The sequence below is a fragment of the Linepithema humile genome, chromosome 4 (assembly GCF_040581485.1).
Source record: "Linepithema humile isolate Giens D197 chromosome 4, Lhum_UNIL_v1.0, whole genome shotgun sequence".
NCBI lineage: Eukaryota > Metazoa > Arthropoda > Insecta > Hymenoptera > Formicidae > Linepithema > Linepithema humile.
In genome coordinates, this window is record NC_090131.1 from 28382702 (window position 1) to 28407522 (window position 24821).

At 29.2% G+C, this 24821-nt stretch overlaps 3 protein-coding genes across 8 annotated transcripts; 1 reads left to right on the top strand and 2 right to left on the bottom strand.

Annotated features, from left to right (window-relative positions):
• The first annotated feature begins 1932 nt into the window (after window positions 1-1932).
• LOC105677843 (protein ILRUN) lies at window positions 1933-5222 on the top strand. Its single transcript, XM_012376718.2, has 3 exons — window positions 1933-2265; window positions 3048-3394; window positions 3792-5222. Exons 1-3 carry the CDS (start codon window positions 2105-2107, stop codon window positions 3893-3895), a joined length of 612 nt encoding a protein of 203 aa, XP_012232141.1. The 5' UTR covers window positions 1933-2104; the 3' UTR covers window positions 3896-5222.
• Ts (Thymidylate synthase) lies at window positions 4192-6581 on the bottom strand. 3 transcript variants are annotated; one of them, XM_012376717.2, is made up of 5 exons: window positions 6440-6581; window positions 6074-6253; window positions 5629-5892; window positions 5263-5525; window positions 4192-5195 (listed from the first exon to the last, which is right to left on the bottom strand). In XM_012376717.2, exons 2-5 carry the CDS (start codon window positions 6246-6248, stop codon window positions 4986-4988), a joined length of 912 nt encoding a protein of 303 aa, XP_012232140.1. In that variant the 5' UTR covers window positions 6249-6253; window positions 6440-6581; the 3' UTR covers window positions 4192-4985. The 3 variants fall into 3 exon arrangements, with proteins under 3 accessions (XP_012232140.1, XP_012232137.1, XP_067209299.1); XM_012376714.2 differs by having other exon boundaries at window positions 6074-6313; window positions 6440-6579; XM_067353198.1 differs by having other exon boundaries at window positions 6074-6282; window positions 6440-6577.
• On the bottom strand, window positions 6440-23604 carry LOC105677845 (cytochrome P450 4C1-like). 4 transcript variants are annotated; one of them, XR_010889737.1, is made up of 14 exons: window positions 23414-23604; window positions 23290-23349; window positions 22547-22653; window positions 22194-22281; window positions 21585-21773; window positions 20174-20237; window positions 19796-19922; window positions 19650-19713; window positions 19300-19385; window positions 19162-19230; window positions 7650-7827; window positions 7285-7461; window positions 6724-7218; window positions 6440-6581 (listed from the first exon to the last, which is right to left on the bottom strand). XR_010889737.1 is itself a non-coding variant. In XM_067353189.1 (13 exons), the coding sequence occupies exons 1-13, from the start codon at window positions 23550-23552 to the stop codon at window positions 7049-7051; spliced, it is 1518 nt and encodes a 505-aa protein (XP_067209290.1). In that variant the 5' UTR covers window positions 23553-23604; the 3' UTR covers window positions 6440-7048. The 4 variants fall into 4 exon arrangements, 3 of the variants coding, with proteins under 3 accessions (XP_067209290.1, XP_067209289.1, XP_067209291.1); XM_067353189.1 differs by having other exon boundaries at window positions 6440-7218; XM_067353188.1 differs by lacking the exons at window positions 6440-6581; window positions 6724-7218; window positions 7285-7461; window positions 7650-7827 and adding exons at window positions 18028-18278; window positions 18345-18521; window positions 18710-18887 and having other exon boundaries at window positions 23414-23603.
• Window positions 23605-24821: the final 1217 nt, after the last annotated feature.

Genomic DNA, 24821 nt, shown 5'->3' on the forward strand with positions numbered 1-24821 from the left:
TCTGTAAAGTTAAACCTTGAATTAAAAAATTGAATTATTGCGATTAAAATTGTAATAAATTCTTAAAAGTTTAATTTTAGAATATATTTTATTTAATCTCTGATTTAAAAAAAGTTGTAAAGTATGAATAAATCTTTTTTTTCTTTATTTATTTATACTACCATTTTCGTAGAGCAGGATATTAAAGATAAAACTTTGCATGTGCTTGTTCCTTATTTAAAAAACAATTAATTTGATATTAGCGTCCAATATCAGCTTAAAAATATTATGCTTTGTATTTTGAAGAATAATGCATTCTTCAAACACACTTCATTGCTTACACAAGTTTATAATATTGAAATATGTCAATTAAAAAGATATCGTACAATTCACGCGTGAGAACATTTCCTACCTTGCTCTTTGCTGTCTTTATTTGTGCCTCACGATACTTCAACACGTGAACAATACTTCGTTTTTCTATTTCTACTAAACTATCAATCGAAGCGAAATCATCGTCAGAACGAGACACGAATATTTCAATCTTCTGCGACCGCACGTATTGCTTCTCCTTCGAGATTTCGGGATTAGCAACAACTTTAAACGAGTCCTGCCATCACGATTCACGTGGAATTCGATCGACGTTATCATGCACGGCCAGCGCGGAACACACTTCTGAAACCGTCGATTTTTCTCGTCGCGATCGAGCGCTTTCGGAGCGCGTCTACATAATCGGCGCGGTACGCGCGACTCGTTTGTTTCGTACGTCGACTGTTCCGCGCCGTGTTCCCCACGCATGTGCATTGGTGCTCCTAACGATGGTGCGATGTATATATGACGTCCTGTACATACAAGGGATGTTGAATTGAAAAATGCTTTTTCCAAACGTACTCTTTCCAAATCCTTACAGATGGAAATATAAAGAGACAGTTCTTAATAAGGAAAACGTTATGCTAATATTTTGTGCTTTAAAAAAGCGAACTCGTCTCACCTAAATAATATCGACAGAAGCAGCAAGAAAATGTAATCGTTCAAAGATGTTCAATTATTCAATAATGCATTTATCTTGAAAATATGTAAAATAGAATAAGCATCTTTAAAAAAAAAAAAAATCCTTAATTGTTGAAATTTGCAGGATCGATTTGTAGCTTATGTATTTTATTAAGACTGCAATAACCTGTAATATATAAATAAATTTGTTATTGTACATATTGTGGTTTTATAAATTACTATTTTCTCTATATATACATTTTATAATTATATTATATCTATAGTTCTTCATTTATTTTTTATGATCATTTATATGTGAATCAACACCGACCAGAAATATGCACGCGACGAAAGTTCGCGCTTGCAATCTGCGCTGTTTCATTCGGTACGTCAAAACTGTCAGTTCCTCGACGTGTGCGATGAAGAAGAGTGTACGGATGAAATCACGCATTATCCGCTTTTCATGAAAAATTTCCTATCTTCCGTGATGCTGACAAGGTCAAGGTGGCACGCGCAGCCAGAAACAGCTTATCGCGGCGTTTTTGAAGCGGACTGTATTGCGGAAAGCAAAAAGCAATTTCTCGCAGGGAGTGTACTGCGTATGAACGTAATAACAAATTATGGAGCCCTACATATAAACAAAATGTATGCAACGAGATTCCTCAATGCAAGTAAAAATGAAATAATTAGGCGCTAAAAAGTACAAAAAAGTAAAAAAATTTATAAAAAAGGAGATATTTAAATCTTGAATAATAAGACTAGCAAAGTAAAATTGCAGTGATATTTGATTATCCCGTATGTCCCACTGTGTGCAGATTTAAAAATAAAAAAAAAGAATATTTTTGATAGGAAACCCGAAAAAAATAAGAGACCTCTATTTCCGGGGCGCCTACGCGTCAAACTTCCAGAAATTTCGTCACACTACTGGACTGGTGCCGCAGATATGCGTGCATTGTATAGAGCGTACACAGTCGAACGTCGCACGGAGAATGACATTTAAAATTCACCACTGAGAGCACGACAATAAGAAGGTAGCGGAAGGAAAGGGTGCGCAAGGAGAGGGTAGCACGTTGGTACGTTGTGAGTAGTCGTCACATGGAGCATCCTGAGTAGCCGAGCTAGACGAAAAACAGCAATCATGGACCAACTCGACAACGATCTGGACCAACACTTGCTGCACCAATTCAGTTGTCTCGGTACTACAGACAAAGACGATCTGGTGAAGCAGTTGCAGAAGATGCTGGCAGGCAGCCACCTGAACGAGACCACCGCCGAGTTCTTCCTGGACATGAACAATTGGTAATTCATCATCTCATGAAACGTTTCCCGTCTCGTGTGCACTGCCCACGCACATAACCTTGCATCGCCATGTTTACCCCCCGCAGGGAAATCCTATTCTCTCAGATATTTTTTGCTTTGTATTTTTCCTTATTTTGATGGATTTCTATTCTGAATTAGGACGTAGCGTCTCTCTTTATCCTTCCTTACATCATTTAATCCTTTTCAATCAGGTGTCATTATCTTTAACGTTTTTCTGTTAACATACTGCTTACTTTGCCTACTTTGCCTACTTTGCCTACTTTGCTTGTGATTCAATGCTTAATCGCTTAGATATAGAATTAAACTTGTTTTTTATTTATTTATACACTTCTATAATGTTTATATTTTAAATGAAATATGCACATATTCTTATACTTTATTGATAAAGAGAAGAAAGACCAGTAAAATTTATAGCTGTAAAAAAGATCTCTTTACAATAATTATTGGTGCTGACAATTATATAATTTCTAATTAGTATTTTAATTCATAATTCTATAAAAATTTGAAATAGATTTGGATGAATTTGTATATATATGGATTAACTGTATTAATATTTAATTAAGGATCATATTGTTGCTTTTATCTTTATCAATTATTTGTAAACAATAAAACAGATAGGAGAGTGTTGTTATTTTAAAGTAAAATCACATCAAACACAGATATTTGAATTTACTGTTGTTTGGATTTGTATAGTATTGTAATAGAAAATCTCTTCTTTCTGCAATCTTGAATATTATTGTGATGCAATTTTTATTCTCCAGGAATCTGCAAGCAGCAATTTGCAGCTACATCGATTTTGAGTCGCCTTTCAAAACCCCTTGCATGACATTAATATGCGACAGTACAATCGGCGAGGGAGAAGCTGTGCCACCCAACACAAACTTTCAGAAATCATGGCGTGTACAAAATAGTGGTACAGAGGCTTGGCCGAGTGGGATACATTTGCAGCATACTAGTGGAATACCTATGAGTTGCTTGCGGATACCAGTTCCGCCGTTGGGTCCAAAAGAGACTACAGAATTGAGTGTAACACTGACAAGTCCAGCCGAAACCGGTGTCTATCAAAGTAAATGGAGAATGATGACATCAAATGGTATCTATTTTGGTGGTAAGTCACAAATTTAAAAGTTAAGTATTTTTATACAATATAAACTAAAGAAACTAAAGAAAGTACAATATAAACTAAAGAAATGATAAAAGAATTCAGAAATATGAATTAAAAATGATAGAAAAATAAGTGGATGAATGATAAAAGTCTCATAAAAAATTAATCTTATGGAAGTTTATTTTATATAAATAATACTTTATATTAATAATGTTAGCATGTAAAGAATATCATTAAAATAAGTAAAAATGATCAATCTTAACAGCAATATTATTTGTATACAATTGTTGACTTTCTGTTTATTATTACAAGTATTATCTCTAAATTCATTAATTTTTTAAATTATATACGATTGATTTTTTATTTAGCCATATTTCACAAATTGTTAATATTTTTGCAGACGTTATCTGGGTGATCATAACAGTAAATGAATGCGGAACATTGGCAGTTACTCAACAGCTGCATCATTTAAGTACACAATCTAACGATGTACAAATGTGCTAGCCTTTGACGTACAAAAATCTCCCCTCCTAAAAAGGATTTATGGAATATTGCATAAGGTGTCTCTTAGATCATTAGGGATCGACAGTTATTTCTAAATTTTGTATAGGCCGCTTTTCCACAATGGAGCTTTCATTGCTCCTGCACATCCTAAAAAAATTGCTATTGTATATTAAAAATAGCTTTCAACAATAAAGGATACCATATGAATTTGGCTATACATTTACGCCGATTAAAATATTAATAAAATATGGAATTAGTTGAAAAAAATGTATTTTGAAAAATATTTTTGCGACAAAAGTTTTATTTGCATCTCTTTAAGTTAGAGAAATAATTCTTTGTGTATAGTGCAAAAGTAATTATTTCCATTGTTTGTTCTTATTGAAAAGATGAAGGATATCGAATTTATACATATTATACGAGAATTACATAATTTTGTTACACTTAGCAACTGCTTGTATAAGGCCTTTTATGATCGTCCATGCTTGTCGATCGTACTGCGCGTAATCGATTGAAGTTGCGTTTGTGTGATATAGAAGCTGAGGGATATGCATGTGATGATTTTTACTGGAAAAAAAAGAAAATGATCGTGATGGATTTGCATGGACTGCGTGCGATTGGTATTGAAGATATATAATTAAGATACATTTAAAAATATAATTTTTATTAGAAAATAAAGTCTTATTATATAGGGCTAGGGAATTACAAGTATATAAAATATATTCACTTTCGTCTCCAGTTTAAAAAAAATTTAAGTTATTAGAAATAATTTTTTACACATCTATCTTAAATCGAAAAAAAATACTGTAATTGAAAGTACTACAATTGAATCAGGCGCTTGAACACCTGATTGCAAATATATCCGATTACTGATTATATGAATACTGGTTTACAGAAAATCTAGTATGTATGTTGGTTTTTACTTTAAGTACGCCAAATGAGAAAATCAACGTCATTTTATGAACTACGAATGTTTTGGCAGTGAAATGTAAGTTTTACAGTTTACACAAGCATAAATCTTCTTCATTCTTCTTGTAATAATAAACGAAGTTATATTATAAATATTATAAAGGAAGTTTTTAAGGCGTGTAGCTCAAACCGCCATCTTCATATGAATTTTGGAGTGCGGTTTATAATCAATTAATTCGAAATCTTCGGCAACAAAGTCATCAATACTTTTGACTTCTCTAACTATTTTTAATTTTGGAAATTCTCGTGGTTCACGTTGTATCTGTTCCTCAAGAGCGCTTACATGGTTGACATAGACATGACAGTCGCCCATTGTATGTACAAATTCTCCTGGCTGAAAATAAAGGTAGATATAACAAGACTTCTCTGAAGTTCATACAAGTGAAAATTGATCCCCTTACCTTCAAGCCAGTAACATGAGCGATCATGCAAGTCAGTAATGAATACGATGCTATATTAAACGGCACCCCTAAACCCATATCTGCACTTCTCTGGTAAAGCTGTGCGGATAATTCTCCATTGCTCACATAAAATTGGACTAAGGCGTGGCATGGAGGCAATGCCATTTCTGGGATGTCAGTTGGATTCCAAGCAGACATTATAATACGTCTGTCATCAGGAGAATGTTTCACTTTGTGAATAACTTCTTTTAACTGATCTATTCCTGATGAAATAAATATATATAGTTATATACTTTAATGAACGTTTTTATTCATAAATTAAAAAAAAAAACAACAGATCTATTTAAAAAATGCTTCTAAAGATACCTTGTCTAGTATAATCTGTGTGCATATCCTGATACTTGGCACCAAAGTGTCTCCATTGAAATCCATAAACAGGTCCTAAATCACCTTCCTCTCTATCAGTGAAGCCACAAGAGTCTAAAAAAGCCCGTGAACCATTTCCATCCCAGATATGAACACCTTTATCTGCTAATTCTTTGGAATTTGTCGATCCTCTAATAAACCATAATAATTCTTCAACTACTGCTCGCCAGAACACTCTTTTAGTGGTCAGTAATGGGAAAATACCTATAAAATAATTCCTTTAAATAAAAATCTTTCACACTTCTTTCACACATTACTATAAATTATTTTATAAAGAATTTTCATAAGCACTGTATAAATACAATTGTCATTGAAATTGTTAAGCATCTATATCTTATACATTATCAAAAATTAAAATAATTAACAATCATAGATAAAAACTTACCGTCTCTTAACCCAAATCGCATTTGTGCGCCGAAAATAGAATATGTATTGATCTCAGTGCGATTGCTTTTCATTGTTCCAGTTGCAATAATTTTCCTAATAAGCCGTAAATATTGATACTCCTCATGTTCTTCGTTTGTACTTTCTCTTCCATTCATTTCTTGTTTTTTCTGCATTGTTTCTTGGGATGATTTTATTTCAATATTATTGCTAGACATTTTTCTCCTTTATGTTATATCCTCTTACAATAGTATGTTAAATACAACACACAAGGTAGTAAAATAGAAATCGTTAATATAGGCAATGTATAATGAAATGATGCAGTCACGATAAAACAATGATTAATTCAATATATAATTTTTTTTACCTTTTGGAATGCCTTCAACTTATCTCCTTTAAGTAGGTTTTTTAGCACCAGAACTCGCCAGGAGTATAAACTTGTCTAGAGTTCTATCTTTGTTTAAACTTTCTTCTATTCAAGTGTCCTAGTCAATCATTCTTCTAACCTCCTTTAATTTTACACCACTATAATCTTTCTTATTCAATTACCTATTTTCTATCCTAACTTTGATTATTATTCTATACTGCTACTAATTATAATAATACCTATTACAAAATAATTCGATGTATAAATTTGAATTCAATACATACGATGCTTTACGATATTTTAGCTGTCAACAGTGGTCAACAGTCAGAAATATTTAAGCGCGGGAAAACACGTGCATCTGATACAGGCATCCCGGTTAAAGTTAGGATCATTCAGGGCGGTTGTTCCAACTTCTTGATAGACTTGTAATAAAATCGAAATAGAATCTGTTGGCACATTGCTGTGTCACTGCTCGCATTTGCTTAATGAAATGTACTGAAGAAAAAAATGTACCCTCTGTATAATAATTCACTTATATACTTCACCCTTTATTTCTCATATTTCCCATTTACATAATTCTTTTAACCTAAATTGTTACATTTGTTAAATTTAATAATCCCTTTTTTTTATTTTAACTTTCAGAGGATCTACAGTACTCATTGATATGTCTGTATTAAGTTTTATTTCATCTATTTTGATATTTTTATCTACTTTAAATTCAAACGTTCGTATCAATGTTGCTAGAATGACTTTCATAGAAATCATCGCATATTTCCGACCTGCAATTTTATTAATTATATATAAAACAATTTTATCATGATATTTTGTTATTTATTCATGCTTACCAATACAATTTCTGAGTCCGGTACTAAACGGCATGAAATATTTTGAATAATGCTCTTCTTTTTCCGGAAGAAATCTATCTGGATCGAACATCAAGGGATTCGACCAATGTTTCTCATTTCGATGCATATGTAATATAGACATAATTGTTTCAGCTCCTTTAGGTAAAATAGTTTCTCCTAAAATATACATATGTTTATATTAAAATATTATTCTAATAAAAATGTAATAATAGAAAATAGTTTAAGTAAACATACGTCTCATTACAAAAAAATTACTTTTGTATGTATCTCTGTCTTTTAATTGTAGCACAAAACAACACATTTTTAAATAAATTATTATAATACACAATTATGGTTAATCATACCTATTTTTAAGTCTTCTGTTAGAATTCGTCCAATCACAGGAGCAGCTGGGAAGAGTCTCATTGTTTCCTTAATAACTCGGTTCAAATAATCCATTTTTTGCAAATCATCATATTTAATTGGTACAGATTTTGGAGATTTAGTGTCGTAAATTTCTGATAATTCTTTGTACGCTTTTTCCTAGTATGAAATAAATTGAAGCGATTATGTGTATTTTTCAATATATATATTGCTCTATACTTGTGATTAAAATTTTGTGCATTGCTTACGAAATTAATATTGCTAGCAATAACTAAAGCGTAAGAATAATAAATAAAAATGTTTGCATAATTCTATTTAAATTTTTAACGTAAATAATATATTACATATAAGGTTTGTTCTTTATAGCTGAACTGGCTGCACTAGTTCAAAGTTTATCTTTCTTCTTCTAACGTGGAGGAAAAAAGATAAACTCTGAACTAGTGCAGCCAGTTCAGCTATAAAGAACAGACCTATAGTCACTAATATATTATTAGGTGTTGGAATTAATTCGTAGCGTTTTACGAGAGATGGCGGGGATACTACAGTTTTCTGTTTTTATCGTCAGAAGCAAATTTATCTTAAATCAGCTGTTAGGTTAGGTGTTATTTTTACGACCCATCTTACTTTCACTTGTTAATAACATCAAGTTATAATTATTTAAATATGTCTAAATTTATACCAAATAAAGTGTTTTTGCGGGGAGTTTTATTACATTACTTTCATATGAATAAAACTGCTGCGGAAAGCCATAGGATTTTAGAAGAAGTTTACGGTGAGCAAGCTTTAGCTGAACAAACGTGTCGGAAGTGGTTTGCGCGATTCAAGAGCGGTGATTTCGACTTAGAAGACAAGGAACGACCTGGACAGCCAAAAAAGTTTGAAGACAAAGAATTGGAGACATTACTTGAGGAGAACTCAACTCAAACGCTCGAAGAGTTGTCCACATCGTTGGGGGTTGACTTTTCAACAGTGGGAAAACGACTTAAAGCGTTAAGGATGATCCAAAAGGAAGGACATTGGGTTCCATACGAATTAAAGCCGAGGGACGTTGAAAGGCGTTTTTTGACTTGCGAGTTACTGCTTCAACGGTACAAAAGAAAAAGTTTTTTACATCGGATTGTTACTGGTAATGAAAAATGGATATATTACGATAACCCCAAGCGCAGAAAATCATGGGTTAAGCCTGGACAACCATCATCATCAGTACCAAAACGTAATATTCATGGATCTAAGCTTCTTCTTTGCATTTGGTGGGATCAACGGGGTGTGGTTTACTACGAACTGCTGAATCCGAATGAAACCATCACTGGGGATCGTTACCGACTGCAATTGATGCGCTTGAGTCGGGCATTGAAGGAGAAACGGCCGGAATGGAGCGAAAGGCACGACAAAATTATTTTGCTGCACGACAATGTTAGACCGCACGTCGCAAAGCCAGTGCAAACGTACCTGCAAACACTGAAATGGGAAGTCCTAACCCACCCGCCGTATTCTCCAGATATTGCTCCTTCGGATTATCACTTGTTCCGGTCGATGGCCCATGGTTTGTCCGCGGAGAAATTTACTTCTTATGAAGAATGCAAAACTTGGATTGATTCATGGATCGCCTCTAAGGACGAAGCGTTTTTTCGACGAGGTATCCGTCTCTTACCCGAAAGATGGGAAAAAGTTGTGGCAAGCGATGGAAAATATTTTTAGTAATGTATTTTTATATTTAAACTTAGAATAAATCGTTGTTTCTCTCTAAAAAAACGCTACGAATTAATTCCAACACCTAATACATATAGTCACTAACTTGAAATTACATTATTTGTAAGTTTTATATATGTATTAAATAAGTTAATAACTTGTATTGTATTTCAATAAATTTAATGTCTACGTACTTGTACTTCTGGGAAATTTGCGAGCATAAAAATCACAAAATTCATTGTAACGGCAGTTGTTTCAGTGGCCTACGTAAATAAAAACCTGTTTCATTATATGTCTACATATAGTTTGAATGTGGAAATATAAATACGTACTGCGAATAACATTGTAATCATATGATCATCACATTCGTGTAGAGTTATTCTTCCTTCATGCCATGCTTCCAATAGAATGTCGAGAACTGTGTTATTTAAATAAAAATATATAAAATAATTAATTATTTTCTTATAAAAATAACCCTGGTAGAAAAATCACCATAGTGCTAGACTGGCGCTAACTTACTTGTCCCACTGTCTGATAAGGAGCTAGTATGGCATGCAGACTAGCGCCAGACACAAAATTATCACATTCTTCCAGTCTAATACTCGACTTAATCGACTAGTCAGGCGTTAGCTAGCTCTAATGTAGTGTTATCTAGCCGTGGTGTGGCGCACGCTAGTTCTGATGTTGTACTATCTAGCCATGATGTGGCGATAGCTAGTTCTCACGCAGTTCTTATTTTACTATACTAGAAGTAGTCTGGAGTGAACTAGCGCCAGGCTACTTCTAGTCAGACATTGGGCTTGTTCGTTTTAGCTGCACTGGGGCAGCTCTGGGTCTGCTCTAAACAAGATAATACAGGACAAACTATTTATCTGTCCTGTATTATCCTGTGTAGAGCAGACCCAGAGCAGCCCCAGTGTAGCTAAAACGACAAGCCCATTATTAACATTGGGCTTGTTCGTTTTAGCTACACTGGGGCTGCTCTGGGTCTGCTCTACACAGGATAATACAGGACAGATAAATAGTTTGTCTTGTATTATCTTGTTTAGAGCAGACCCAGAGCTGCCCCAGTGCAGCTAAAACGAACAAGCCCATAGTATATTTCTAGCGCCTCGCTAGAAATAGTTTGACGCTGATTTGCGCCACGTCAAAACTAAATTTATTATATTAAATTATTATATACAACATGACAGTCAAGATGGGAGCTAGCTAGACATCAGGATCTAGCATGGCACTTTCTACCAGGAAAGTTTTCTACATATATAATTTTGAAATTTTTGCAAAAGCAATAAAAAAAAAAAAAAAATTATTAAAAATAACGTTTTATCAATAAAAAAGAAACACATATTTTAGTATCATTTTAGCAACATTGTTAAAAACAAAACTTTTATACCATTATTTTTAAAATATTATAATGTTAAACAAATATAAATATTTAAGTAAAAAAGTTGACAAACTTACGAAATGTCTTATTGTTGGATTTGGTTGCCTCAGATTTATCGAATACATGTTTCCTTTGCTTCATCTGAGTAATTAGAATTCATATATAACATAAATAAAGGAATTCAAGTCAAAATATTAATAAATAAAATTTCAATATATCTATACTTCATCTACAAGCAAATTGGCACAATTTAATTGTTTTTGCTGTTTCCATTTTGTAGTAGAAAGGTTGAATATAACATTTGGATGCAAAAATATGTTACTGAATCTATATTTCCAAATTTTCTTTATGCTGAAACATGTTTCTTTCGTAAATTATGGTTAAAAGTTTATTTAACCGTCATAAAACATAAAATTTTATAAATTATATTGTTATAAATAAATCCATTTAAAACAGATATATATATATATGTATATATATGTTTTAAATAGATTTTATCTACAATATAAATTTTATATTAATTATAAGAACTTAAATTAAAAGAAAATTTATACCTCATCATTATTTCAAGCATTCGGTTTATGATTTGTGGTTCCAATTTAATGTCCATCATACTTTCTTTATAGCGTCGCATAAAAAAAAAGATTAATATTTATTATAATATCTAAGTACATAAACTGTATTTACGTAGAGAGTTGCCAATTATCCAGATTATTTGAATTAAACTATAAACTTTTTTAAAATTTTATTCCATATTTTATTAAAAAATTAAATCAATTTTTACGTATTTGGTTTTATAAAAAATATACAAATTAACTTTAAAAAGAATTACAATAAGTTATTCTACTTTTATAGGTACATTTTGTATGCTTATGATTCGAGATAGATCTGTTCTTTACATTTTTCAGTAATATTACTATAATATTGTTTTCGTAATATCATTGAAATAAAATAACATATTTCTCGCTTTAACTCTGTCGGTTCATTCATCGTGATGTTGACATTTAAAATATTAGTCAACTAATTACCGTGATTAATTACCATGATTATTTATCATGATTAACATTTTTAATTGATTTTATCTATCTGTATTTTGTCACGCAGACATATAAAATGATCTAGTCTTCTGGAGTTGACAACTCTCATGTATTCCAGGTAGCACATGTTCATTCTATATACGTTTCCTAAACGTATTCAATGTATTTATACACAAATATAAAATTATGTGAAATTATGTGAAATTACGGGATTTTATTGTGATGCAATTAAACAAAAATTAAATTTTTAATTTTGTAAAAATAAAATGTATAATTTAGGCTTAATTTACTTTCATTTCACTCGTATTGCTTTATCAATTTTTCATGTCAATTTATCATATAAAACGCAAACAGATATTTTATGGAGTATATTATTAATTCTACTATGTTTCAATTCTAACTGTTTCAAAAAATGATAATTTAACACACACAAAAGTATAAAATGATAGTTTTAAAATTTGCTGTAAATTTATAAGTAGTTGGAATATATGACATCAATGTATACATATATATCTTATTCTAATTACTTGTTAAAAATGAGTTTATAAATTATAAACTTTAAATCCTTATTTTAGAACTATATTTTAATATTTTATATATCATTAATATTATTTAATTTGGAAGTGTATAACTTTTTATATAATGCTTTGTAATATATGTATACAAATAAGACAAATTAACATCAATACTCTATTAATAATGTACGTTTGAACTCGTTTTTGGTACTAACTGTAGTTGCGTAATTGTAAATTACGAGAAATTTCACAATTTTATTTTAATTTGTTTTTCTAAAATTTTAAAAATGTTTACGAAAATATAGAAAAATTGTATTTTGAGCACAATTCTTATTTTAAAATTGTTTCATAATATACAAAAGCAGACATTTTACAAGATAATAGAGTTACTTATTCTTACCACACGCGATGTTCAAAATATATCTATATAGAAAGTCAAGAAGTATAATTTCATTTCCATTTTGTTCAACTTTTTCTAATTCGCCCGTAAGTACTAATGATTGATCTACAAATATATTAGAGTAGATTCGTAAGTTGTTTGGAGTAAAAATTCTCTCTACCATTTTTCGATTTGAGCTCCATAAAGATACTGAAATAAATAAATATAAAAGTATAATTAGGAAAAACTTATTGTGTGTGTGGATCCGTTATATAATATTAACAGCTTCTTTGTGATATTTCGGAGTAAATATAATAATACTGTTCGAGTATACTCGAGTAAATCAAGGAAGTGAGTATAAAAATAATAAAAATAGCACAGAAAAGATCAAATTCCACAAAAGATTTACAGTCTTACTATGGAGTTTGATTTTTTCTATATACAGGGTGTCCCATTATAAAACGTCCACGCAAATTACTCCAAAGATAAGGGTGATAGCAAAAAATGACTTTAACAAACGTTGTAGGATTAAAAGGGGGCCAACTGAGGGTGACCTTGACTTTGACCTCGCAGTTGATTTTCAAGGTCGTTTGAAGGTCAGAGTAATTTTTTAAAATAAAAACCCTTATTTTTGATTCCAAAATCTAATAGCTGGTGTCAAGAGCTTTTCAAAACACTATAATGAAGTTATTTTTTATTAAGTACTTTTCGAGTTATGAGGCTTGTAAATTACAGTATTTTGACATAAAATACAAAATATCTTGTAAAACATTCAATTTTTGGGAATCTTACCTTAATACTTTTATGCATAAAATAATGAGACAAATCAATTGGTATAAAGAAAACACATAGTTGCTTTAAAAAAAAAATATGTAATTTGCAACTGCATACTTTTTTTTAAAACCAATGTGTTTTCTTTATACCAATTGATTCGTCTCATTATTTTATGCATAAAAGTATTAAGGTAAGATTCCCAAAAATTGAATGTTTTACAAGATATTTTGTATTTTATGTCAAAATACTGTAATTTACAAGCCTCATAACTCGAAAAGTACTTAATAAAAAATAACTTCATTATAGTGTTTTGAAAAGCTCTTGACACCAGCTATTAGATTTTGGAATCAAAAATAGGAGTTTTTATTTAAAAAAATTACTCTGACCTTCAAATGACCTTGAAAATCAACTGCGAGGTCAAAGTCAAGGTCACCCTCAGTTGGCCCTCTTTTAATCCTACAACGTTTGTTAAGGTCATTTTTTGCTATCACCTTTATCTTCGGAGTAATTTGCGTGGATGTTTTATAATGGGACACCCTGTATATGTATATATAAGCGAATATGATTTATACATAAATAATATTCGCTTATTGTGTAACTATTGCGTTATAAACATAATGCTAATAAATAGTAAATGAGAAAGTGGTTGTAACTACTTTATTATTTAAACTAGATTAAATATTATTTAGAGTAAATAATACCAATTAATTAAACTTTATTCTTATTGAAATATCTTACCAGGAGATGTGACAAGTCCTGTTCTCAATACTGGTTTAAAAATTTTATAAATCGAACTTTTCTCGAAGCATCGACTTTGCAGGACAGCCTAAAACACAAAATTAAAACCTTATTTATTAATGTTTTTATATCATATTAAACATGTGTATTTATTTGTGGTATTTCAGTATTTACAAATACTTTAGAAAATTATTTTTATTATTTAAAATAAAATATAAAAGTTACACACATAATAAAAATTTATATTATTTTATATATATATAACAATAAATATTTCTTAATGTATATGTTTATTGAAAATATTTATTCTTTATAATACGTATAATATGTTTGTAGAAATCATACGTTATTCTTTTACCTTTATGTGTTCTCCGTCATATACACCGATATATGCAATATGGCCGAACCAGACTCGAAATGGAGATGAAAAATCGTTCACTAGTGTACTCGCAACTTGTAAAAGTTCTAAAATAGACTTTTTTATTACTCAAAAAAATATTTTTTGTTATTTAAAGATTAATTGATTCCATATTAATATTAATAAATTCCACTTTAAAAGAATTAGTTTTTAGGATTTTTTATTATACTGTACTATTATACTGTACTGTATTATACTGTAAAGTACTGAACAATAAAATAGTGTACGATTTAACGTATGATTCATTGTATGTAAGCTCTATGCATAAACATAATCAACGCATAAGATAATTCTATAACTATCGTGCGGTAGAAAAGAACTATTTCCTGTTCATGGATATATATTAAAAAATAGTAGGTCTTAAGTCACAATGTTACGGTAAGAATTTACTCAACATACATAATAGTATATAATTGAATATAATAGTAATTGTATTGTGCAGATTACGCACGTGGATATGATTTATGATTAGAATAGTGTAAGCAATTTTCAAATTTTTATTGTTGACTTTTAGGAAATTTATTTTTTTCTAATTTAAATTAATTATTTAAGCAAGTAATTAAGATAATTAATTACAAAATTGTAATGCAGATATATTTAAGTAAGATAATGTTCTGTAAAATTTAATTTTCTGTTAATTCTTTTTTTTTACTTTTGTATATACATTAAAGGTACGTTCCACTTGGCGATCGCGACGCTTGTGGAATCATTTTATCTTTGTTTTTCATTGAAAGTTAAAGAAAGATAGATAATGTTCACGAGCGTTGCGATCACCAAGTGGAACTCAGCTTAAGTATATTATAATTTGTTATTACCGCTAGTATTTATTCCCACAAAATAGAGAGCACTTCCAACGAGTGGATATGCCTTTGGACCTGGCAGAGTGTTAATTTTTTTAATAAAAGATCGACGCCAGAAATTCGACAAAATGTAGCTCACTCCAAGGCAAATTAAAGTTATTAATGTAACAGTTACAAACATTGCTGTATTTATTTTTACAACACTAACCACGTTATTCACAAACAATAGAAATATATGAGTTGGCACTGATGTTACTGCTCGAACTGTAAACACCACTGATGTTACTTCTTTCAATTTTCGCTTTCAATATGCACTCTGACGAGTGGAATGATAGTAGACGCATTTATAGTAAGAAACGAGGACAAGAGAAAGGGAATAAATTTATGCAAAGGCAGGAGAGAAAGAGATAAAGATAATGGTATTTAGAAAGGACATTCTACAGACTGCAGACTGAAGCGAGATAATTGATTTCTGACTGGATAGCTTTTGAAAAGTTTTAGAACGGTTAGTAATTATGATCTACTAACATTGATTAAACTAAGTAACATCATTATCTAACCATTTTTTGAGTAAATGGTTTTTGCTGTTACTTAATACTAATTTATTCATTCTTCTTTATTACAATTTTATATTCATATTATAAATAGCCGACGTTTATTGAGGTACGCGTTGCTTAACTTATTTTGTGACGTACTGCATTTTAATTTTTTACTCTCTACGTTCCACAAAGTTTGACATTTATGGTTAACGTTCACAATTTACGCAAAACTGACCAAAAATAGTTGAAAAAATTCTAATGTATTATTAAGATATTGCAATCGCACTAAGAATCAGTTTCTTTACATTGAGGTACGTGTTGCAGAAATGTTTTTTTCGAGACGTATATATAAGAGTTTTAAACTTTAACATTTTTGTTTAACATCCCACAATAACTCTTTGTTAACATTTCACAGTTTTATTCAATTTGACAAACAACTATGATGACAGTCTCATATCGTTCGAATAATCACATTATTTTGATTTGCGTTGCGTTTAACAATATCAAGCGACTAAAAACGACGATGGTAGAATGATAAAATCGAAATAAAAAGGAACGCATAGATTAGCTTTACGAAACAGCAAGAACTATTTGCGCAATAAAATTGTTATTAAACATGGATATTAATTGATCATGAATTATTACCGTCTAAGCCTTCACAAAAGGCATTGTCCAATCACAACAAATAATTATCTCGCTTTAGAATTGGTTGTTCCAACTATTTAGACTTTACCTCTTTCGGTTACCTAAAATAAATATCAGTAATCCTTACTCAGTGGTTGGAATGCCGAGTAAAATGAACAATTTCGGATTTGAAACGAGTTCGACATACGATTGAAGGTCATGGCTCACATATACGATTGAAAAGTATCCGTGAAAGTTTCACCAGTTAAAAAATCAATAGCGTGCCAACAATCGTGAAACAAATTTATTGTTTTGCAATAAAAAAAAATGACTAATATAATCGAATTTTTAGTTATTGAGCGAGACAATGGTTGTTTTTCTCGAGAAAAGTCACATTTTGAAACTGTTTCTTAATTTATACAATTGCAATTATTTGGAAAAATCAAATTTTGCGATACATATCATACAAAATACTTCAAGATTAAATCTATATATATATCAATATCTTTTTTATTGTTATTTCTGCAGTTATAATATAAAAACAGATAGTGCTACAGTATATTTATTGTTGATAATATTGCAAAAAATTAGACAAAAGGAAAATCCAAAGTTAACGCAGGATTTTGATTGTCTATTTATTATCTTTTTTATTCTGCATTCATCATAAACGTTTTGACCGACCTTTCGACTATCTGCAATGCATATAAATTAATCTTATAAGATGTCGGAATAAAACATTACAACGCCGATAACAAAGTTCAATCGTAGTCCAAAGTTCATTAAAAATTCAATTAGAAGTTTAAATGGTTGCCAGAAACCAATATGCCATTGTGATGTTATCCCTCAGAACTATTGCAGTCAACCCTAGTTGTTCTGAGAGATAACATCACAAAACAGTGAATGTTTACTGGTTATTTACTGGTTTCTAGCAACCTTTTAAGCTTCTAATTAAATTTTTAATAAATCCTACAATTGAACTTTGATATCGGCGTTGTTATGTTTTAATCCGACATCTTATAAGATTAATTTATATGTACTAAAGATGTTTGAAAAGTCAACCGAAACGTTTACGGTGAATTCAGAATATAAAAAATTATAAATAAGCAACTAGAATTCTGCGATGACTTTTAATCTTCCTTTTATCTAATTTTTTAATTCTTTTGAGCAATGTTTGATTATTTTATAAAATTAATACTGTAATTTCTTCTACAATATCAAAGTTTGTTTCCGTATGATGTAATAACAATCTATGCTCAGTTTTAATCTTCATTTTCAAGCTAGTTGCATTACCATGCTGCCAAACAAGCTAACAATAAGCTTAATGAGAACACATTGTATCGGAATCTGTAATAAAATCGAAATGGAATCTGTTGGCACATGGCTATACATGTTCTTCGCATTTGTTTGATGAAATGTACTGAAAAAAAGTATAGGTACTGTACGTATAATAATTCACTTATAATTTACTTATATCCTTTACCCTTTATTTCTCATATTTCCCATTTACATATTCTTTTAACCTAAATTGTTACATTTATTAAATTTAATAATCCCTTTTTTTTATTTTAACTTTCAGAGGATTTACAGTACACAATGTTGCGTCCATACTAAGTTTTATTTCATCTATTTTGATATTTTTATCTACTTTAAATTCAAACGTTCGTATCAATGTTGCTAGAATGACTTTCATAGAAATCATCGCATATTTTTGACCTGCAATTTTGTTAATTATATACAAAACAATTTTATCATAATATTTTGTTATTCATTCGTGCTTACCAATACAATTTCTGAGTCCGATACTAAACGGCACGAAATATTTCGAAAAATGCTCTTCTTTTTCTGGAAGAAATCTATCTGGATCGAACATCAAGGGATTCGACCAATGTTTCTTATTTCGGTGCATATGAAATATAGACATAAGTACATCAGCTCCTTTAGGTAAAATAGTTTCTCCTAAAATATACATATGTTTATATTAAAATAATATTATAATAAAAATGTAATAGTAATAAATAATCTAAGTAAACATACGTTTTATTATTAAAAAATTACTTTTATATGTATCTCTGGCTTTTAATTGTAGCACGAAAAAACACATTTTTAAATAAATTATTATAATACACAATTATAGTTAATCATACCTATTTTTAAATCTTCTGTTAGAATTCGTCCAATCAAAGGAGCAGCAGGGAAGAGTCTCATTGTTTCCTTAATAACTCGATTCAAATAATCCATTTTTTGCAAATCATCATATTTAATTGGTACAGATTTTGGAGATTCATTGCCGTAAATTTCTGATAATTCTTTGTATGCTTTTTCCTAGTATGAAATAAATTGAAGCGATGTGTATTTTTTAATACATTGCTCTATATTTGTGATTAAAATTTTGTGCATTGCTTATGGAATTAATATTGCTAACTATAACTAAAGCGTAAGTAATAATAAATGTTTGCATAATTCTATTTAAATTTGTTACGTAAGTAATATATTACTTATAATTACTAACTTAAAATTACATTATTTGTAAGTTTTATAATGTATTAAGTAAGTTAATAACTTGAAATGTACTTTAATAAATTTAATGTTTACGTACCTGTACTTCTGGGAAATTTGCGAGCATAAAAGTCACAAAATTTATTGTAACGGCAGTTGTGTCAATGGCCTATGTAAATAAAAACCTGTTTTATTATACGTCTACATATAGTTTGAATGTGGAAATATAAACACGTACTGTGAATAACATTGTAATCACATGATCCAAAAGTTCTTGTCGAGTTAATCTTCCTTCATGACATGCTTTCAATAGAATGTCGATAACTGTGTTATTTGAATAAAAATATATAAAATAATTGATTACTTTTTTACAAAAATAAGTTTTCTACACATATAATTTTAAAATTTTTGCAAAAGCAATGAAATAAAGAAAGAAATCATCAAAAATAACGTTTTATCAATAAAAAAGAGACACATATTTTATTATCTTTTCAGCAATATTATCAAAAAATAAATTTTTTTACCATTATTTTAAAATATTATATGTTGAACAAATGTAAACATTTAAGTAAAAGTTGACAAACTTACGAAACGTCTTACTGTTGGATTTGGTTGCCTCAAATTTATCGAATGCATGTTTCCTTTGCAGTATCTGAGTAATTAGAAATCATATATAACATAAATAAAGGATTCAAGTCAGAATATTAATAAATAAAATTTCAATATATCTATACCTCATCTACAAGTAAATTGGCACAATTTAATTGTTTTTGCTGTCTCCATTTTGTAGTAGAAAGATTGAATATAACATTTGGATGCAAAAATATGTTACTTAATCTATATGTCCAAATTTCCTTTATGCTGAAACATGTTTCTTCGTAAATCATGACTAAAAGTTTATTTAAACGTAATCATAAAATTTTATAAATTATATTATAAATTTAGTTTTTTTTATCACTATAATTAAAATATTTAAAATACTTAAAAAAAAAAAAATAAAAAAAGAATTATATATATATATATATATATATTTATATCTGTTGTAAAAAGATTTATTTTTACGATATGAAGTTGATATTAATTATTAGAATTTAAATTAAATACATTTATACCTCGTCATTTGTTTAAGTAATCGGTGTACTAATTGTGATTCCACTTTGACGCCCAACGTAGTTTCTATAGCGTCACATAAAAAAAATAGATTAACATTCATTATAATATCTAAGTACATAAACTGTATTTACATAGAGAGTTGCCAAATATCCAGTTTTTGAATTAAGCTGTAAACTGTTTCAAAATTTTATTCAATATTTAGTTAAAAAGTTAAATCAATTTTCACATGTTCAGTTTCATAAGAAATATAAAAGTTAACTTGAAAAATAATTACAATAAATTATTCTACTTTTATAGGCACATTTTGTATGCTTTTGATTCTGAATAGATCAGTTTGTTACATTTTTATATTGTAACGGCCTAAAATAGTGATATTACCAATATTACCTAACCAATATTGTTTTCTTAATATCATTGGAATAAAATAATATATTTCTCGCTTTAACTCTGTCGGTTATACTCAATGTCGTAATGTCGATATTTAAAATATTCGTCAACTAATTACCATGATTAATTACCATAATTAATTATATGGTTAATTATCACGATTAACATTTTTATTTGATTTTATGTATTTGTATTTTCTTATGCGGTCATATAAAATGATCTAATATTCTGGAGTTGACAACTTTCATGCATCCCAGGTAGCACATGTTCATTTTATATACGTTTCCTAAACGTATCCAATGTGTTTATACACGAATACGAAATTATGCTGGGATTTTATTGTGATACAATTAAGAAAAATAATATTTTCAAATTCGTGAAAATAAAATGTATAATTTGCGCCTATTTTGCTTTTATTTCACTCGTATTGCTTTATCAATTTTTCATGTCAATTTATCATATAAAACGCAAACAGATATTTTATGGAGTATATAATTAATTCTACTATGTTTCAATTCTAACTGTTTCAAAAAATGATAATTTAACACACACAAAAGTGTAAAATAATAATTTTAAAGTTTGCTGTAAATTTGTGGTTATAAGCAGTTGGAATATATGATATCGATATATACATATATATCTCATTTTGATTACTTGTTTAAAAAAAGGTTATAAATTATATACACGAAATCCTAAATTTAGTACTACATTTTAATATTTTATATATCTTTAATATTATTTAATTCAGAAATGTATAACTTTTTATAATGCTTCGTAATATATACAAATAAGACAACTTATCATCAACACTCTATTAATAATGTACGTTTGAAGTCCGTAGTTACGTAATTGTAAATTACGAGAAATTTCGCAATTTTATTTTAATTAGTTTGTAGAAAATTTTAAAAATGTTTACGAATATATAGAAGAATTGTATTTTTAGCAAACAATTCTTATTTTAAAATTGTTTTTTGATAAACAAAAGTAAACATTTTATAAGATAGTAGAGTTACTTATTCTTACCACATGCAATGTTAAAAATACTTCTATGTAGAAAGTCAAGAAGAATAATTTCATTTCCATTTTGTTCAACTTTTTTTAATTCGCCCATAAGTGCTAATGATTGTTCCACAAATATATTAAAGTAGATTCGTAAGTTGTTTGAAGTAAACATTCTCTCTATCATTTTTCGATTTGAGCTCCATAAAGATACTGAAATAAGTAAATACAAAAGAATAATTAGAAAAATGTTATTGATCCGTTATATAATATTAACAACTTCTCTGTGATACTACGGGGTAAATATAATAATACTGTTCGAGTATACTCGGGCAAATAAAAAAAGTGGATATAAAAATAATAAAGATAGGACAGAAAAGATCAAATTCCACAAGAGATTTACAGTCTTACTGTGGAATCTGATTTTTTCTATATATATGTATATATAAACGAATATGATTTATATATAAATAATATTTGCTTATTGTGTAACTATTGCGTTATAAACATAATGCTAAATAAATAGCATATGAGAAAGTGGTTGTAACTACTTTATTATTTGAACTAAATTAAATATTATTTAGAGTAAGTAATAACAATTAATTAAACTTTATTCTTATTGAAATATCTTACCAGAAGATGTGAGAAGTCCTGTTCTAAATGCTGGTTTAAAAATTTTATATATTGAACTTTTCTCGAAGCATCGACTTTGCAAGACAGCCTAAACCACAAAGTTAAAATCTAATTTATTAATGTTTTTATATCATATTAAATATGTGTATTTATTTGTGCTATTTCCATATTCACATATGTATATTTCAGAAAGTAATTTTTATTATTTAAAATAAAATATAAAAGTTACATACATAATAAAAATTTATATTATTTAATATATATAATAATAAATATTTCTTAATGTATATGTTTATAGAAAATGTTTATTCTTTATAATACATGTTTGTAAAAATCAAACATTATTCTTTTACCTTTACGTGTTCTCCGTCATATAAATTGATATATGCAGTATTTCCTACCCAGAATCGAAATGGAGATGAAAAATTATTTACGAATGTATTTGTAACTTGTTCAATATCTAAAAAAAAACATTATATAAAAATATTTTTTTTATTAAAAAAAATAAACTTATTTTATATTAATATTAATAAATTCCACTTTAAAAGAATTAATTTTTAGAATTTTTGTATTATAAAGTACTGAACAATAAAATAGTATACGATTTAACGTATAATTCGTTGTATGTAAGCTCTATGCATAGACACAATCAACTCATACGATGATTCTATAACTTGATTTATCGTGCGGTAGAAAAGAACTATTTCTTGTTCATGGTTATTTATTAGAAAATAGTAGGTCTTAAGTCACAATGTTAAACGGTAAGAATTTACTCAACATATATTATAATATTGTATATAATTGAATATAATAGTAATTATATTGTGCAGTACACAAATTACGCAGGTGGATATGTTTTATGATTAGAATAGTGTAAGCAATTTTCAAATTTTTATTATTGACTTTTAGGAAATTTATTCTCTTCTACTAATTTTAATTAATTATTTAAGCAAGTAATTCAGATAATTAATTACAAAATTGTAATGCAGATATATTTAAGTAAGATAATGTTCTGTTGTTTACAAATTTAATTTTTTGTTGGTTCTTTTAATTTTACTTTTGTATGTACATTAAGTATATTATAATTTGTTATTACCACTTATATTTACTCCCGATAAATAGGGAACACTTCCAACAAGTGGATATGCTTTTGGACCTGGGAAAGTGTTTACTTTTTTAATAAAAGATCGACGCCAGAAATTCGACAAAATGTAACTCACTCCAAGACAAATTAAAGTTATTAATGTGACAGTTACAAACATTGCTACTATTTATTTTTACAACAATAACGACGTTATTCACAAACAATAGAAATATATGAGTTAGCACTGATGTTACTGCTCGAACTGCGAACACCATTGACGTTATTTCTTTAAATTTTCGCTTTCAATATGCACTCTGACGAGTGGAATGGTAGCAGAAGCATTTATAGTAGAAAACGAGAACGAGAGAAAGAGAGAGAGAGAGAGAGAGAGAGAGAGAGAGAGAGAAAAAGAGAGAAGTTATTGCTTACATTTATGCAAAGGCAGAAGAGAAAAAAATAAAGATAATGATAATTAGAGAGGACATTATACAGATTGCAGAATGAAGCGAGATAATTCATTCTGACTGGATAGCTTTTGAAAAGACTTAGAAGAGTAATTAATTATGATCAAATGACATCGGTTAAATTATCTAACATTGTTAAACAACAATTTTTTGTGCAAACCCTGATAGCCAAGCATGTTTTGCAAAATCATGCAACTTAATGCTGAGCATGAATTTTTGACTAGTTGCTGTATATTTGTTAAAAACGTAATGCATAGTCATACGTATTCAACAACATGGGAGCAGATTTGAAACATTTCGTGTCAGCAGATTCAGAGCAAACGGAGAACAAGTGTTGCTCATTTTGTTGCCAACAAAATGATTTCTATTCATGGAAAACATTTTGCTTTGTCATTCATTTTCGACAACATAAGAGCAACATGACGGTGATAGAAAAAGATAATGATGTCTGTGCTTTTGTCGTATATTTGTTAAAAACTATTTAAATATATTAATTTGTTAAAAACTGTTTAAATATGTTAATTGTGTCTTGTAACCAGTATAAAATGTCGAAAATGACCTATCTTTGTGTATGTGTGTATGTGTGTTTGCGCGAGTGCGTGCAATTTAATAAATAAATAGGTGATACATCGACGATACTTGTGGCAAATTAACACAGCTTTACCTATAAATATTTGCGGCAAGGTATATACAGGGTGTCCCATTTAACTTGAGACAACTAAATATTTTGAAAAATAAGCATTGTATGAAAAAATGTCCCAAATAAACTTTTAATATTATCACGTCTGCCTGTGTAAAAATTAACCCGCCCCCACCGCCCCTTGGGGGTGGGGCGGGTGGCAACTTTGAAATTTTAAATGGGAACCCCCATTTTTTATTGCAGTTTCGGATTCCTTGGAAAAAAATACGTAAGTTTTGTCCGAGACATTTTTTCGAATCGTGATAGATGGCGCTGTAATCAGTGAAAATTAGTTTTTGCCATTTTCTCTCACCATCGGAGTGCTTTAATTCGGTGAGTTCCCTCGCCTCTCACTATTCAATTACAATAAATGCTCGAAATGATGACCTTTCATTTCGATG

Excerpts from the sequence above, each read along its gene's own strand:
- LOC105677845 (XM_067353189.1), bottom strand. The coding sequence starts at position 23,552 with ATGGTGTTCGCAGTTCGAGCAGTAACATCAGTGCTAACTCATATATTT. Across the intron at positions 23,350-23,413 it reads TAACTTTAATTTGTCTTGGA|GTCCAAAAGCATATCCACTT; the intron begins GTGAGTTACATT and ends ACACTTTCCCAG. Across the intron at positions 21,774-22,193 it reads AGGACTTCTCACATCTTCTG|TATCTTTATGGAGCTCAAAT; the intron begins GTAAGATATTTC and ends TACTTATTTCAG.
- LOC105677843 (XM_012376718.2), top strand. The coding sequence starts at position 2,105 with ATGGACCAACTCGACAACGATCTGGACCAACACTTGCTGCACCAATTC. Across the intron at positions 2,266-3,047 it reads TTCCTGGACATGAACAATTG|GAATCTGCAAGCAGCAATTT; the intron begins GTAATTCATCAT and ends TTTATTCTCCAG. Across the intron at positions 3,395-3,791 it reads AAATGGTATCTATTTTGGTG|ACGTTATCTGGGTGATCATA; the intron begins GTAAGTCACAAA and ends ATATTTTTGCAG.
- Ts (XM_012376714.2), bottom strand. The coding sequence starts at position 6,290 with ATGTCTAGCAATAATATTGAAATAAAATCATCCCAAGAAACAATGCAG. Across the intron at positions 5,893-6,073 it reads GCGATTTGGGTTAAGAGACG|GTATTTTCCCATTACTGACC; the intron begins GTAAGTTTTTAT and ends ATTATTTTATAG. Across the intron at positions 5,526-5,628 it reads CACAGATTATACTAGACAAG|GAATAGATCAGTTAAAAGAA; the intron begins GTATCTTTAGAA and ends TTATTTCATCAG.